The sequence below is a fragment of the Gallus gallus genome, chromosome 5 (assembly GCF_016699485.2).
Source record: "Gallus gallus isolate bGalGal1 chromosome 5, bGalGal1.mat.broiler.GRCg7b, whole genome shotgun sequence".
NCBI lineage: Eukaryota > Metazoa > Chordata > Aves > Galliformes > Phasianidae > Gallus > Gallus gallus.
The window spans coordinates 37,215,196-37,232,260 of record NC_052536.1 but is presented as its reverse complement, the minus strand read 5'-3'; the positions used below and the strand labels follow the sequence as shown (position 1 = coordinate 37,232,260).

Sequence of the window (17,065 nt, the reverse complement as noted above, 5' to 3'; positions counted from 1 at the left end):
AAACCGGGCGGCGACGTGCAACCCCCGCGCCGGGCGGCGCGCTGCGTGACGCGCGGTACCGGCGGGATGTGGCGCCGGCGGCGCTCCGAGCGGCCGGTGAGCTCGGGGCGGCGGGCGGGGGGGGAACGGCGCCGCGTCGCCATGGGAACCGCGTCCGGCCCCGCCGGGGCGGCTCGGCGCCGCCCGCTGACAGGGCCGGGCCGCGCAGGACGGGCGCTCGCGTGGCGCTGCCCTTCGCGTCCGAGCCGTTACCCGCGGGGGCCGGCGCTCCTGAGGGAGCGGTAGGTGCGGGAGCTGCCGGCGGCGAGGCGTCTCGGCAGCGTCTCGGGGACGGGAAGCGGCCCGGCGGGGTCCGGGCGCGGGCGGCGTCGGCGTCGAGGTGTGCGTGCCGCGAGCCCGCCGTGCCCGGTGCCGCGCTGCTACAGCGGGTCAGTGTTCGACTGACGTCCAACCGGGTTAACTTTCAACTTCTCGAATCGGTCTCCTGCGCCTATCCGAGCGTGTTTCGCCGCTCCTATCGAGTAATGATAAACTCGAGCTCGCGCAAAGCGCTTGGGCTGTGCTCCGCGCCTCGCTGACCCGCCCGACGCAGCGCCCGCGCCCCGCAGCGGAACGGCCGCGCCGAAGGACGGCGGTGCGGCACGAGCCGGGAGGGGAGCGGCGGCCGCGGCGCCCCGCTGCAGGTGCGTGCCGTGCGGGCCGCGCTGCCTGCCGGGCGGTGGCACCGCGCGCCGCGCCAGCCGGGCCGTTCGCTCGCGTCCGCCGTGCCCCCGCTTTGCTTTCTCCCGTCTGTTTGTTGGTCGTTTCATCGGTCCTGCTGCGTTCTGGTGGCAGCGAGGATTTTACCTCGGCCGATCCCCTCCCTCCCGCCTACCCCTACCCTGAAGTGTTCCTTCCGTCCTTTCTTCTGACCCCCTTTTCAAATTCCTCTTCCACTGGCGTTTCTGCTATCCTCTGCCATCTCCCTCTGCTGGCGCTGCCCTCGTGCTCTCCTTGCCCATCTCTGCTTCTCGTGGGTGCCGGTGTGCACCTGGTTAGAAGGTCAGAACTGCTCGTCAGAGAGACTCTATGTGCTTTTCTCTTTTGTGGTGAGGGAGGAGGCCCTGAGGTGTCGTCGTGGGATTTTTAATGGGGGGAGAGAGGGGACCTTAGGTGGATGAGGGTGGAAAAAAAGGGAGAAGCCACGAGAGAGGTAGAGAATGAGAAGGGTGAGATGGTGCTGGATGGCTGAGAAGGGCCACCGAAGAGGCGTTTCGTACAGGAGAGGTTCAGGGCAGGCCAGGGCTCATCGGTCAGGAGAGCTGGCAAGACGAGCGTGTGTTAATGGTGGCACTTGGTCAGATATTTTCGGATCAACCGACATCGTGTGGCTTATGTAAGTGTCACGTGTGCTGCCTGTAACAGGACTCGGGGGTTTGTTCTCAAGGCAGGTGCTCAGTTTTAGCTGTGGTTGTTTAGTAAACAACGTACTTGCATTACACAGCAACACCTCTCCTGAACAGCTCCACCTTCCGCTCTGTCGGAGGGATGGCCAGGCTGCTCCTTGTGGAATCATAAAATCTCTTCTACAAACGTGTTTGTAAGGCAGAGGGGATCATGTGCAATCAAATAAAGGTCACAGAAGATAAGCAAGGTTGCCCTTGTGTAATAGGCTGAGCTCTGTGTTTGCTCTGGAGGTAGCTGAGTGCTTGAGTGAGCTGGAAACGCGCTCAAAGAATGACTCAGCGTGATGTGGTTAGTGAGAATGGGTAAAAGTTAATCTCCTTCTGCTGTAATTACAAAGGTTGAAATAATGGAAGGTGTATAAGGGTTGAGTATGGGAGGGAAGGATAAGTGAGTTCTCTGGGCATAGGTGAAAGGTATGGCGAAATAGAAGCTATGTCGTATTCACGTAGAAAAGAAAGGAGAGAGGTTAGGGATCGGAATGGGTAAGTGTAGGATAGGGGTTGCAAATAAAGATTTAGAGAGACCGAGCAAGTGGGGCTGAACAGATCACTAAAACACAATTGAATGCTAGCACTAGAGGCATATGAGGCCTTGAACAGAGCAGATGAGCAGGCGTGTGGGGCAGAACATTCAGCACTGTGAGCAAACGGATGTGTAAGCACGTCTGGGGGACGCTGGGCTGCGTGCAGCTTCTGTGTGTGAGCATGTCAGCACAGGTGATACTGCATAAGGTGGGATATCTGGCCACATGCTCATTTCTGCTGTTCTAAAGCGAACAACGAAGATAACTACGTATTCTCCTTCTCTTTAACCAGACGCCTAATGAAGCCAATCCTTTCTGTGCCTGTATATTTTCCTTATTAGCGTTTCTTAGTAAAGAACTTATGCAAAGAGATGCACGTGAATAGAAAGGAGATACAGTTGTTGTATCTGGATATCCAGTACTGAGTCTCTTGACTTCACCCAAGGGCCTTGGCTTACTAGAAGCTGATGTTAGGAGCTGTGTAAGCAACCTGAGCCTTTGGGATGACTGGGCCACTGGAAAACTGTGCTGTTTTGGTTTTGTTTTCTCATTCTGAGAAAGGAAACTCTCAGGAGAAAAGGGTGGAGAGACAAAGTGAAGGGAGAAGTGTGAAAAATAGAGAAGAAAGGTACTGAGAGGCAGAGCCCATGTGTGCATCACAGTTTGGCCCTTCTTGTGCAGCACAGGAGCCCTTGGGGGCCAGGATGCTGCCTCACTGATCTTTCCCAGCAGCTGCTCAGAGCCTGGGGTGAAATTCTCTTTCTTTGAATAATACCTGTGTTTTGCCACAGCATCTCATGCGTATAAATATCAGGGCAAAGGGGCTCTGCTTTGGGCTCCCCTTTGATGGTGTTTCCATTCAGATAGTATTTGGACTCTCTGGTGTTTCTGGAAGCTGTAAAACTTGAGACCTTTAAAGCCAAAATGGAGAAAAAAGATGCCCAAATAAATCAAAGCTAGAAATACTGGGGAAAGCGTTGTACTTTAACTCTTCTGCATTTGGGAAATGGAGAAATCTTTACTGTGAAAGAACAAAACACTTAGATGCGGTTCTAGCATCAAAATGCAGTAAAAAATAACTTGTGGAAGAGGTGCTGAAAAGCTGCTTTCTATCCAAAAGGCAGAGTGTTTGTGTACAGGCAGAACTTTTTCTGCAGACTTGGTAAGGAGAGGGCTCTTAGTAACTTTCCTTCCTATTTGCTTTTCCCTGCAGGATCTACACCGGCTCTATGACTGTTGACCCATGCTTGACTGCCTCAAGTGATCCTGGCAGGATGACATCTTCCAGACTCCCTGTCCTTCTAGCACTGGTGTTTTCTTCTTTGTCTCCTGTTCTTTCCCATTCAAACAGGGAGATGTGGTTTCAGGATCTCTTTCCACCCAACACGTGCCCTATAAATGCTAAGACCAAAACTTTTTATGGCATAATGTTTGACGCAGGAAGCACTGGAACCCGGATCCACATTTATACCTTTGTGCAGAAGAGCCCAGGTAAGACCCTGTGTCACTCTGTGCACCCGCCATGTGTTGACTCAGGTTCTGTTTTCACATGAGAGGGCTTTGTTTGTACGGAATTTGGGATCAACTGAAGATTTCCCCTGTGTGTCCTTCAGATCATCCTCTGAGGGTGACTGTTTGCCATTGATGGTGTGAAAAGTTCTTTCTTGCACATCTTGAGAAACCCAGAGGCTTCTTTCTGGGTACACTGGAGAGTTCTGAACTTCTGAAGGTTTTCACCTGCAGCTATTTAAAGGAATGTCCCACTGAATTGGGAAGAGGCTTACACTGTCCTTTGTCATACTGCCTGTAACCTGGAATTATATCAACAAACATTTACATTCCGTATATGTAACATTTTATATCAAAGTGAAATGAGTTCGTTAAAGAGTTATGACCATCCAGGAGGTTTCCAGAACTGTAAGCAGGTGCAGCACACTGCTGAATATCTACATCTTGGCTGCACATTAAACAGGATTTGAGAGGGTGAATTAGCTTGTGTACTGTGAACCAGCAAATTGGCAAAGGTTAAAGGCTAATAAGCCCTTCAGGACTGCATATAGTACCTGTGTGGCTTCACATGATTTCAGCATGGTTTGGGAAGGGCTGGTGCAACGTCCAACTCTGATGGACGGTGTGCAATACTGAGAGATATGTGGTAGAGCATGTGGGAGCAATGGACACATCTGTTTGGCTTTGCAGCCAAGTGCCTGGGGCCAGTCAGCTCTGTTCAGCATCCCTGTGTTTGTTAATGGGCTGAATCACCTAAGAATAATCAGGAGCTGACTGTATGTGCCTTAGTATGAATTATTTCACACTTAGCTCGGGGGCAAGAAGGGAAAGAAATTTCGTTAAGATTAGGCAACAGTCATACTACACTGTTACAACTTGTGGCTTACAAATGCATAATGAACAAACATCCTTCTAATTATAGTATGTTCCTAATACATTGTTGATGAACTTGGAGGACGCGAGAGCAATGTTCTGTTAAGTATGTTTTTGAAATGAAGGAGCAGTGTTTTGGGGGATTTATTATTTGCAAGGGGAAGTCAATGATAGTCTCTTTAATAGTGTTGCAGGCAACCTTTTGGAAGCAAAAAAGAAAAAGGTTTGAATTGTTGACTGTTGCATGTAATGTCTCATTTGTGCAGAAATCCTTCCAGAGTTGGAAGGGGAAATATTTGAGTCTGTGAAACCAGGTCTTTCTGCCTATGCTGACCAGCCTGAAAAGGTAAGGCTCTCCTTCTTTCCCCACGAGTTGATCCTCCTTCTACTAATATCAGTTGCATTCTACCAAGCAGTTCAAATATTGCTAATTGTAGTGCAGGGAGTCAAGAAAAATGTAAGGGTTCTATTGCTGGCTGTCCAAACCTGTTGCTCTACTTTTGTGAGTTAATTTCCACACAGTAAAATGGAAGCTATTACTTCATGTATTTCATCAGTGGAACAGTGGCTTAATTAATTGCTTAAATGCTATATCTAACTAGATCACATGCGTTTGAGAATATTTGATCACAGTTGTAGCTGAGTAATGGTTTTGGTATGGGCAATTGCTGCTCTACTGACTCTGAACTTTTGTTTGCTTTTTATTCATGTATGGAGTTTTTCAAAAATAAAGCCGGGCAGTTCCATAATCTACAATCGGATGTGTTAATTAGTACTTAATTAATTAATTTATAAATTAGTAATTTACAATAGTATTGTAATAAGAAACTGAAGTTAGGTGCAGCCCTCTTTATTTTCAAATGCACGTGGTTGTGAATTCATGCACAGTGCACTTCTTTCAGGCCACTCTGATCAGGAGTCAGAAATGAGCAGCAGGGCAAAGACAGCTAAGAGAGTTGTGCTGATACACAGAGCCAGTCCTGAGCTGAGCTGCCATTTTCCAGATCCCCTCTGCTGACAGCAAGCTCGTTCACAAGCAAAAGGAAGTGCCAGGCAAATGATAGATTAGATCCTGTGTCTTGCCTCCTTCAGCAGTCCTGGAGCTGGGGCTACCTTAGGGGGAGCTTCAGATTTCTCAGTGTGCTCAGCTGCATTCGGTGCTGCAGGAATTTTAGTGTGAAACTCTGGGGAAGAGTAGATGGCTCTTTTTTAAAACTCTGATGAGATCTCTTGTGATTTCACTAGATTGTCCTGTTTATTGAGCAGGAGAAGAGAAAAATCATCACCAAGAGACATTTCTAGAAATTTCACAGGAGAATGCTTATTGCTAATGCCAAACCATAATAGTTAGAGCAGTGTAAATAGTTGAGAGCAGTGATGTCTGTGCCTCACGTGGTAACCACTCTACAGCTGGCATTGCAATTAGACTACTTTATATGGACTCACTTGGAATTCTTATGTGCATTTACTGAAATCCACAGACGTCCCCCCTGACCTTTGCAGTTTCAGTCAGTAATTGCACCACTTAGTTTTACCATACTAGAAGATGCCTAGGTTTGTCAGACACTCAGTTCCCTTGCCTCCTTCCATCTTTCCCAGAAATACTTTCCACAAACAATGAAATTTAATTCTGTCTCCTAAGATATAACTCTGAATGTGTCTGACCTTCCAATGCAGATATTCCTTTAAGGTTTGTACGAGATGCTTAGCACAGTTTTTATGCTTCTTTTGGGCGTGGATATTTTCTGCTATTGAATACCAGTTTTGCTAGTTTTGAGGAGTTGGGAGGCTCATTTTCTGTAGGAAGAAAACTGTAAGAAATACAATTTCTTTCTTTAAGGGTGCTGAATCTGTCAAAAGATTGCTGGACATGGCCATAGATGCTGTGCCACCTCATCTCTGGAAGAAGACTCCAGTGGTGTTAAAAGCCACAGCTGGGCTGCGCTTACTGTCAGAGGAGAAAGCTCAGGCTCTACTTTCTGAGGTAATATGAACATCTTCTGGATACAATGCTATTGTTCTGTTTCATCTTTCCTGACTCAGTTCTCAAGTTCTCTCCAGTCTGTTGCCATCAGCGAATTTCAGCTGTGAAAAGTAACTGTAATCCCATGATAGCATGAAACTCACAGACTTCACAGATTTTCTTGTATGGTCCTGAAATCTTCTGTTCTGGTGTGGATAGGAGGCTCTGGGAGACAGACTTTTGATACATCTCTTTCTTTACTGGCTCTTAAAAGAGGAAGAATTTTGTCTATCATGCACTCATGACTTTTATTCTACTGCAGTGAACAGGAAAGCTTTTCTGTGTCACTGTGAGAGCAGAGCAAGACTGTTCAGACCAAGGAACTGAATCATCTTCTCTTCCTTCAGGTGAAAGAAGTCTTTGAGGAGTCACCATTTCTTGTTCCAGAGGATAGCGTTAGCATCATGGACGGGTCTTATGAAGGTGTGTTTTAGAAGGAAGAAAAACTGAAAGCAAAGACGAATGGGAGGGAAAACAGGAATGAGTAAACTTGAAGGGGAAATGGTCACCTGAACTGAGGGAAGGAAGAAAAAGATTTCTAGCCTTGTTTGTAACCTAAATAAGTAATGTAAAAATAATTTGAAAAAAAATCAGATTGGAAAAGTGCAGCTAGTTAAGTAACAAAGGAAGTAACCTAAATAGAAGAAAATATGTAGGCTTGGAGTTAGTGACTGTTTATAAATGATTTTGCAGTGCAGAACAAACCAATGATGCATTTTGGCTACATATCCTTGGAGATCAGGCAGGTAATAATCCTGTGTGGATGTCTGATAAAAGCCATCCATGATGTTACGTTCAATTCTGAACATTTCATTATGATGGATTTCTGGAAGTTGTTCAGGGAAGGCAGAAAGAATTATCACAAAGCTTAAGCAACCAATACGTGGAGGAAGATTAAAGATTAAATGCTGTACGTAGCGACCAAGAGAAAAAGAGAAAGAACATAAAGTCTACGAGTGTTTGATGAACCACAGTGCAACACATAGTGTGTCACTAGGATTAACAGATGCAGTGTATATCAAGGAGAAGTGTGGTATTAACAGGGAGCAGCACCGGTGAGGCGTAACGGAGCACGGTGTAGTCTGCTAAGTTCTGTTTTAAAATCCACCTCTTCTACTGTCACATTTGCCTGTGTTTGGGTGATAATCATGCCATCATCAAACCAGCTGCTGGAGTCCAAGAGGAGCTGTTTGCATTTTAGTGGTTGCTACTGTTTTTTTGTCACACAAACGACAACATGAAAGCACAGAACAGACTACATGCAAATTTCAGATTAGAAATTGAAAGGCTGGCAAGAAAAGTGGGGAAGGAAACTTACACATTGTGTCAGCTCATTGCTTCTTTGTGTATGCTTTAGAAATTAGAAATGACTTTTGTGTATGCTACACTTGCATACCTGCTACAAATGTTCTTCCTATCCTACCTAATGAGCTTTTAATACGTCAATAATGCACAATATTAAACTGATTTGTAAGTTTGAATTAATGTCTAAAATATCAGAGAGATTATATTACATTACCTGGAAATCATTACTAACCAAGTAATGTGGAGTGGTGGTAGGAGTGGGCAGGAGGTCATGAGAGTATTTAGTGGTGACTTTTTTTTTTTCCTTTTTCACTCTTTGCAGGAATTTTAGCCTGGATCACTGTGAACTTTTTGACAGGTAGCTAATTCTGTATAACTTCTCTTTAAATTTGAATTTGAGTTTCTTCTGCAGAGATGATCTCTCTGTGTGTTCCCCTGCCTTGGTTGCTGTACCTTCCTTTACCTCCCCACTGTGGCAACAGTGCTAAAGCAGTGGATTGACTTGGGCAGACTCTGTCCCAGACGCTGAGTCCCACCTGTAGCAAGAAGGCATCTTGATCCAGAAGGTGCCAGGATTTACTCAGGACTGAGAGGCACTGGCAAGCTGGTTTCTGTAATGTATGTTGGGGCATGGAACCACTGACCTGTTAGAAGGTGGGAAACACAGAGTTTTATGGTATTCTTCATCCCACTGTGAACTGCACAATGAATGTGAGGCAACAGCATGCATTAGCCCTACATGCCCATAAGTTCTGAGAGTACAATCTAGCAAAGAGAAAGTAAAAGCAGTGTTCTAGTAGAAATGTGGGTAAACAAACAAAGAAAAAAATTAAAAAATAGCTGTTCTGGGTGAAGAGAAATGGTAACAGTTTGTTCTGCTCTTACTGTATATCCTTATTCTCCTACTGTTCTTGATGAGCTCTATGGTAGTTACAGAATTTATGCACTGTCCCTGACAATCTTCTACAGGAGCTATTATGTCTCTTTCTTTCAGCTTTTCATGTATATCCAAACATTCACCTGCTTTTGTCTCTTCGGATGTGAAATTTGAGTCAGAGAAGAAATTTTCTTAATACCTTCTTTATGACAACATTTCTCTGATGGTTTTTGTCTTTGAAGGCCCACTCAGCCTTCCTGTATTGCTATGATAATGTGGAAACTCCTCGGTTGCCTGAGCGTACGTGCAGTATCCACATTATAGCATTTTGCCACTTTAGGCTGTTCTGAACATGATGTGGTTTGCAGGGCAGCTGTCTGGCCAGAACCAGCACACTGTTGGGACCCTGGACTTGGGAGGAGCCTCAACCCAGATCACGTTTCTGCCACGGTTTGAGGTGAGGAGTGGCTGTAAACATTCGAGTCAAGACCACAATGCCAGTGGGAAGACCTGGGCACAGCTGGGCTCTGTGCTCTCATTTTGTCAGCTCTGGCACAAGCAGAACATCTCTGATGTACTGAACATCTGCACAGCCTTTCCCTTTGACATCAGCAGTTGGCTGATAGGCACTTGCAAACAAAGGAGGCTGCATAAGTAGGAAGGAAAAAGAAAGAAAGCAAATGTGTAAAACCAAAGAGAATTAGCCTTTGTTTTCTAGACTCAGGCTGGAAAATCCCCATGAATGCAGACAATTACTTTGCATTCAATAAATGCAGCATATTTTTAGGGAGTATTCTTACATATTACAGTGAACTCTTCTGAGTTGTTATTTTTTTTCCATTCCAGTCTGATAGCAGGTCCTCACTAACTAGTGGCAGGGTGGGGCTGCTGTCTAATGGAGCAAATGTTTTTCTTTCTAATAGCACATCTACTCCCTCTTTGTTTACTTATCTATTCCTTCTCGTTTCCTGGGAGAATTCTTGTCTCTGAGGGAATCTCCCCATCTCTGCTGGATTTTTCAGAATTTCTGTATCTCCTTAGAAACAGTCTGAATGGGGACCCAAGTATGAAGATTGCATGGGAAAATTACATGGATATTAAACAGTGGAAGGACGCTACAGCATTCAGTACCTCCATATTGCCAAGTTGTTCTTGTCCCTCTTGCTATTTCTGAAGTAGTTTAACATATTTTGTTCACAAGAATGGAAATTCTCAAGCAGGTGTTTGGGGACTACTAAACACACAGTTTTCATATCAGAATATTTTAGTTCTGCCATGATGGGTGATGTTGAAACCTGATGTGCAACCTTATCGTGTTCTGCAGAGCCTCAAGTACTCCGGGCTTGCCTTCTGTTTTGTGCTGATAACACCTGCTGAACTGGGCACTGGACCAACATGAAAGGGTGTTATGTGTCAGGGTTTTAGAGACTAAATAGAGCTGTTAAAGGAGACTGGACTGAGCTCAAACTTCTCCTTATGGCTTTGCAGGAAGAGGCCTTGAAGGTTTGCTTCTGATGAGGACCAACAGTACGAATAGTAGAGTGGTCTGGAGTAAGGGTTCATGTATCCTGCTTGTATGCTATGCCTGCTTCAAGCCCGTGTTATCAATTTCACACCAAAAAGCACATATATAGCTCAGGATGCTTCTGAAGAATTCTGCCCACGTGACAGAATTTTGTCCCTTGATTTGCAGAGGCTTTTTTCCTCCTATAACCTGAGCAGTCTGTATTTGTTCAGGAGAGACTTAAGCTAAATACTGCCAAACGTCTTTCAGCGTCAGGCAGGCTGCTGTCCAGGGCTCTGTAATTGCAGATCTGTCTTTTGCTCTGTCTGGTTACTGGAATGGCAGCAGCAGTGACTCTGAAGGTTCGGTCCTCTGAGATTCTGCTGTTTGGCCCAGAGCAGCAGTGTCTGATATGAAGACTTGGAGCTAAGAAGGGGTGGGAGGATGAGCTTAGAGGAAGCAGAGGAAAGATTAAGGGATTAAGACCTCAGGGATTCCAGATTCCAGGCCTCTGGAAATAGAAAGAACAGTAAATGAGTCCAAAACAGGTTCAGATTTACAAGAATGAGAGTCAGTGTGGCAAGGAAATAGACACTGAGTATCGGTGGGGCAAAGGTGCACACAGAGGGAACACTCTGAAAGGAAGAAGACTGGAAGTGTTGAGGTGAGAGCTGAGGGTAGATGGAAGCGCTTAAACCAGGAGATAAAGAAGCCCAAAGACTGAGAGTGAATGTTCACAGGGTTTCTTTGACTATCAGGAAATAATTTAACTTGGGAAAAATCTGGTTTATACTTCAATTTGCATTCTTAGATTCTTCTCTGTGCCTGAACTGAGATCTCTAGTCTGGCTTGGAAAAGTTCATAGTGCTTCAAGTGCAGCTAATTTCAGTGGGGATTCTGTGTGTATACGTAGGCAAGCAGACAAGTACTCTGAAAAATTAAGATCCAGTGAATTGAAGAGTATTTTCATCCTGATCTGTTTTGCTTCCCTATTATACACTGCAGTAACACAAAGATGCAAATAAATAAATTCAGTTTTAAATATTGCAAGTATTACAGCAACGGGCACCACTGGATGACTTTTTTGTTTTCAAAGGGTATGTCTGTGATATTATATCAGTTACTTATTATTTGTTGCATAATTACAAATAAAAGTTTCCTTCTTTTACTTAATTTTTAGGAAACCTTGAAGGAAAGCCCTACGGATTTTCTTACCTCATTTGAAATGTTTAACAGCACCTACAAGCTCTACACTCACAGGTGAGGAGCAAAAAGGCTGCTGGCTGTAGTGGGAGAATCAATCTGTCTGCAGCCTCTGAGAACAGAAATGTTTGTGTTATCCTATTGCCAGCTGTTAGGACCACGATTTATTTATTACACTTTCTACCTGCTTGAAACATTAGTTGAACTGAAACATGACAGTAGGCTGGAAATACTCCAGGTTATTATCACTGCAAAGTAATAATAGTCCATCAAAGGAAAAGGAAGCATTATGAGTACTCTGTTTAAGAATGTTTATTACTCGGTTTAAGCCACATATTCCGAAAGAAACAGAATGATAGATGTTGTGCCAGTGGTCAGAATTCAATTAAATTAATTAAATTCCTAGTTCTCGATTCCAAATAGCCCATCTCTTCAGTAACCAGATAAAAAGTAAAACTTAGACTGATGTAAACCAACTAGACAGTGAGACAGCTCACACACAACAAGGAGCACAGACTCTTGAGCCAGCTAGGGGGATTCGTGGCCTGAAAGAATGGAACTGTGCTTACTGAATTAAGCAAAAAGGTATCTGAGATGTCTGCAGTGATACCCAGAGTTTCCCTGCATGATTTATACAGTCCAGTGAAGAACCCAACCATGCATGATAGAGTTTATCTCAGCCCACAACTACTGGTGTGATTAACGTCATTTCAGTTAATTGCAGAATACGTTTACTTGACAGCAAAACTGGTTCAGTAGTCCTCCTCTCACACTGCTTGTATTTATGAAAGTAACTGATTGCTGTATTTACCAATAAAGTAAATTATATCGCTTGAAATAGTTGGGATTTAAAATAATCTCATAAAAATGAGGAAGATAAAGATTAATTTAACCCTGATTGTTATGTAAAAACTTGCATTACCGTTACTAAAGGGATAGGGTGGCCAAAGACAAATGGAAATGAAAGGCCAGCAGGTTTTTAATCTAGCTGCATTATTAAAGCCAGTAACACGTAATGATATTCTCATAAGTGCTATTCACATTCCTAGCTTGTAGCATAGTGGTATTCTGTGAAGTCAAATGTGAACTTCATAGGAAGACGCATCTTCATTTTAGTGGGACATGCTCCAGTTTGGTTAGTTCTGTGAAGAGCACAGTCTTATGCACATGACATAGGAACGGCCATGCTATTCCCCTGCACTCCTCACATAACTTTATTTATCCCTGGTTTTTAGCACTAATGTATTTTTACTTTTCAATTAATGCCTTGTAGAAACGTCACACCAACTCAAACCACTTTCTGCAGTTTTACATTTACCCATCTTACAGCATAATGTGTTTTGGCATTTGTACTTCTGGGACTTGGAGTCAGGCAAAAAGAACTCTTTATTTCCTTTGCACAGAACGGTGGGAAACAAAGAAAGGAAATTTGATTTGAGTGTTCCGGGGGGCTATGGATGAAACATAGCAGAAGTGCAAGAATTAAAAACTGTCATGTTTTGCTTTGTTTTTGCAGCTATTTGGGTTTTGGATTAAAAGCTGCCAGACTAGCAACTCTTGGAGCTTTGAATACAGAAGGTATGTCCAGATAAGAAAACACTGAAGATTTCTGAAGAGAGAAGTAGGTTTAGTCTTGTGTCAGCAACCCATTTCATATGCCTTCACGGCTATATTTCACACTTTTCTGTTTTCCTGGTATAGATCTGTCCAGGAACTGAGCCTACTGCTTTTTTTTTAGGAATGTCTTGTGAGAAAGTTGCTTTTCCAGTTTGAACTAGCAGTGAGACTGAGGGTAAATTCCAGAAATGCATGTGGACACACAAACACACTGGAGACACAGCCAGCCACCAACACACAGCTTTACCAGCAGCCACATAAATGCAAACAGCATAAAGCAGGTTCCCTCAGTAGGTTGCAGTTCAGATTTCCTTACTTTTGCTTGAAGACCTTAATGAAGACCTTTCAGCCTTTTATTTTCTGGCTTTGCACGCTGATGGGTAACTGCATTAAAATTTATCCTTCCTGACCTCTTCTTTCCAGTTGCAGATAGACAAATGTTCCGCAGTTCTTGTTTGCCAAAGCAACTGGAAGCAGAGTGGCACTTTGGGGGAGTGAAGTACCGGTATGGTGGCAACAAAGAAGGTAAAATAAGGCAACTTTTTGCTTCTTGTAAGACAAGTCTTGCCTCCAGCATCTGCGTGTTTTTTCTTGACAAATAGTCCATCAGTTATCTTAGACTATAAAGGATACCTCTCCAATGATAGACATATGGAGTTTTGATAGAGCCAAAGAAAGATCTGAAGCCGTAAGAGTAGCTAGCCTGTGCTTGCTATACACTGCCTTAATAGGAAATGTTAGTTACTTGTACCAACAGGAGAGTTCTTTCTGAGGCTTGGAGCTGAGTGCTCTGGCTGTGTTAGGGTACAACAACTGGTAGACTGAAGAGTATCCGCTTGTGAAACTCTTTCTTAAAAATACTGTCCCTAATGCTGCAGAGCACGAAGCTGCTACCAGCAATGGCTAGAACAGTCCCCTTGGTGACTGACATTACTTTACAGTAGGAAACATGATCACTGAGCTTGTGGAGCATTCAGTGTGTGTGGACTGGACTGATAAATTACAACGTGAAGGGGAGGGAAAGTAAAGTTTTACCCTGCAGGTGGCAGCAAATATAAATGAGATTCTGCTGACCACAGAACATAACAATGGGAGTTTTGCCTAATGAAGCAGCATTTCATGCACCTACTCTAGTATGCCCAGCTCACCTATCAGATATTGCTGGGAACTGCTTCAGCCAGTTCCACTTGATGACGGTGATCTAGAGTGCTTGCTCCATGCAGGTACCATGCTGGATTATGGAGAGGCTATCTAAGCTCTTCTCACCTCTTCTGATTCTTTAATCTCTGCTTCTTCCCATTTTCATACTCTTGCCACCAATTCCTCCATCTCCTGGATGTGCCTCTTTGGCTCACCCCATCTGTGTTTGTCCTGGCAGGAGAGACAGGATTCAAGCCTTGCTACCTGGAAGTATTGAAGGTTGTCAAAGGAAAACTGCACCAACCAGATGAGATTCGTGGAAGTTCCTTCTACGCTTTCTCCTATTACTATGATCGAGCAGCTGACACCAACCTAATAGGTAAATTGGTTTGGGATAATCTGCTACATGTGAGCATGCCAACCAGAAGGTAGAACCCCAGACACTGGAGATAGATGAAGCAGGGAAATGGTGCAAGGTGTCTAAGGAAAAGGAAATGCACAAAATGCCTTCATGTAACCCTCATTTTTGGTATTTGGAATTTGACAGAAGAGACGAGTGCTCTGGATGCTGCTTATACTTGCAGCTCTGTTCACTGTTACCAAGGCCTCCACTCCTAGCCCATCATCACCCCAGAGTCCGCTTAGATTTAGAACTCAGCTGCTTGCAGGTTTATGAAGATATTTTCTCACCTCTTTCTTTTCAGATTATGAACAGGGAGGAGTTCTGGAAGTGAGAGATTTTGAAAGAAAAGCCAAAGAAGGTAACTGTCATCAAACATGGGAAACTATTGGGGAGGATAAATCATTAAAGATGAATGTTTACAAGGCAGTACTTAATGTGTTTGACTTGGAAAAAAAGATTGTTTAGCCTTTATTTCACTTACATTGCCACGTCTTGCTGCTTAACTTCTGTTATGCTATACCTCTAACTGTTGCTGAATAAAGTATTGAAGAGCAGTAACAAGAAGCAGAATGGTAGCATCTTTGCAGTTCTGTTCAGGAAATAAGGGAAACGGCTTATAAATGTCAGCACAAAACAGTACATTTCCATCTAGAAGATGATGCTTGTTATAAATCCACCTCCTAGTCACTGTAACCCTTGTTGTGGAATCCTTGCTGCAGTGTGAGTGGTTGTTTGGGCAACAGCCTCTTGGACACATGGTTGAAAATTTAAAGTTAAAAGCAGCTGCCAGCCTGGAAGGTGGAATCTGTTACTAGAGCCATTTTTGGACAGATTAAGGAAGATAAATGTTATCGTGTTCTTAAAATAAGCAGCCTACCAGGCAACTACCCTGGCAGCTACTGACTGAGCAGAGGTTCAGTCTTCAAAAGAGCAGTATGGACTATGTTGCTGCAACAAAACATATGCTTATGACAGAGCTAAAAGAAACTGGAGTTACTATATGGTTTACTCTCCAACCTTATAGAACAGTTGTGTAGTATGTACCATGTGTTACATACCCCCATTAATAGAAGTAGGTGATGTGTTTTAGTAGGCTTTGGCTTAAGGTCAGTTCAAGAGCCCCTTTATTCTGATTTTTTTATTATTATTTTCTTTTCTTTCTCTAGTGTGTGATAACATGGAGAGATTCAGCTCAGCCAGTCCTTTCCTCTGCATGGATCTCACTTACATCACTGCTTTATTAAAGGAAGGTTTTGGATTTAGAGACAACACACTCTTACAGGTGAGAAGAAGTTCAATCTCAAAAGCAGCTTCCCAGTTTCTCTATCAATCAACATGCACTGGTTCATTTTTCTGGCTTACTAGCTACTGAGTCTTTCCAGGGTTGTTATGCATAGTTGCTGTCATGTGCAACTCTCAACATACTGAGAACACTGTTGGTAACAATTGCTTTTTTTTTTCCTTTTATAGTTAACAAAAAAAGTGAACAACATAGAGACAAGCTGGACTTTGGGTGCTACCTTTCACTTACTGCAGTCTCTGGGGATAACGTATTGAACTGTGACATTCCTATGGATTTCAGCATTTCTGAAAGTTTGAGAAAGCAAACGGAAATCTCCAGGTATGTTATCCAGCTGGAGTCGGTCACAGAATGGAAGTCGGACCAAAGCTATAAAACAGATCCTCACCTGGGATTGGCATTGCACATAATGAAAATTGCCACAATACAATTGTGATTGTCATAAATAATCCAGAAGCTGCCTTCTGAAAGTCAAAAGGCCTAAACTCCTGCAGAGTATCTGCAAGGGACTCAAAGCCAGCTTTCACCAGCACATTTGTATAGCATCCCATTGCTAAAAGCACAGCATACCTGGGACATGGTGGTAAACTACAGATGTTATTTCTCCTCCCCCATTTACTTTAAGTATACAGTACTGAAGTTTGCTTGCAAGACCTTAAATACATAAATTATACATGACACCAACAGCCGTTCAGAGAAAATTAAACAATAACCCTGGAAGCTCCCAGCCTCAGTGTTCCAAGTACCCAACTGTTAGCTAATATATTACAGGATGACATCAGCTTTTCTATAAGCACTCTGGGTATAGTTTTAGGAAAGGTACTGGCTGAAACGTAGGCTGTACCACACCAAGCATTTCTTTCAGCAGTAGTTTCTTAAGCAACATCTATGCCGAACAGCTTGCATGACTACCTTTGTGCTGCCCTTTACAAGTCTGTACTGTATGGCTGCACATCCGGATATCAGGCCTTGATTCATTTTAGCATCTACAGTGGTAACACACAGTTGTGCAGGCACAAAACTAGGCAGCAAAATGTGCACATATGCCAGATATTGAAACTCCACTGCCAAAAGAAATGCTTGTCACGTTACACCACAAGGAAATTAAGGATGCAGTCAGATGAAGTGTCTGATTTAACAGTTCACTTTGCCTTGACTACCTTCTATTCAGTGTGGAATATGGAAATTAAAGATGAACCTATCACAGTCTTAGGAACAGAGAGGTGTTATCCTTATGACTAAAAGCAGCTTTTATTCACCCCTGCCTTATGACAAACACTTTGTTCCTGTCAGGCATTTGCACTTATACATATGGTACGGCACGTCTTTTTCACTTGGGTTG

At 43.7% G+C, this 17,065-nt stretch overlaps 1 protein-coding gene and 1 long non-coding RNA gene across 2 annotated transcripts; one reads left to right on the top strand and one right to left on the bottom strand.

Moving 5' to 3' along the window:
- Positions 1 to 51: 51 nt before the first annotated feature.
- Positions 52 to 16,063, top strand: ENTPD5 (ectonucleoside triphosphate diphosphohydrolase 5). The gene is given in 14 exon segments (NM_001396931.1): positions 52 to 96; positions 3,183 to 3,460; positions 4,618 to 4,697; positions 6,192 to 6,335; positions 6,722 to 6,797; positions 8,002 to 8,037; positions 8,925 to 9,013; positions 11,241 to 11,320; positions 12,780 to 12,841; positions 13,304 to 13,405; positions 14,259 to 14,399; positions 14,725 to 14,781; positions 15,590 to 15,705; positions 15,894 to 16,063. Coding segments are annotated over 13 exon segments (1,332 nt in total). The 5' UTR covers positions 52 to 96; positions 3,183 to 3,198; the 3' UTR covers positions 15,981 to 16,063.
- On the bottom strand, positions 7,965 to 12,978 carry LOC124418001. The gene is made up of 2 exons (XR_006939333.1): positions 11,276 to 12,978; positions 7,965 to 10,571 (listed from the first exon to the last, which is right to left on the bottom strand). It is a non-coding gene; the product is annotated as an uncharacterized LOC124418001 (long non-coding RNA).
- Positions 16,064 to 17,065: the final 1,002 nt, after the last annotated feature.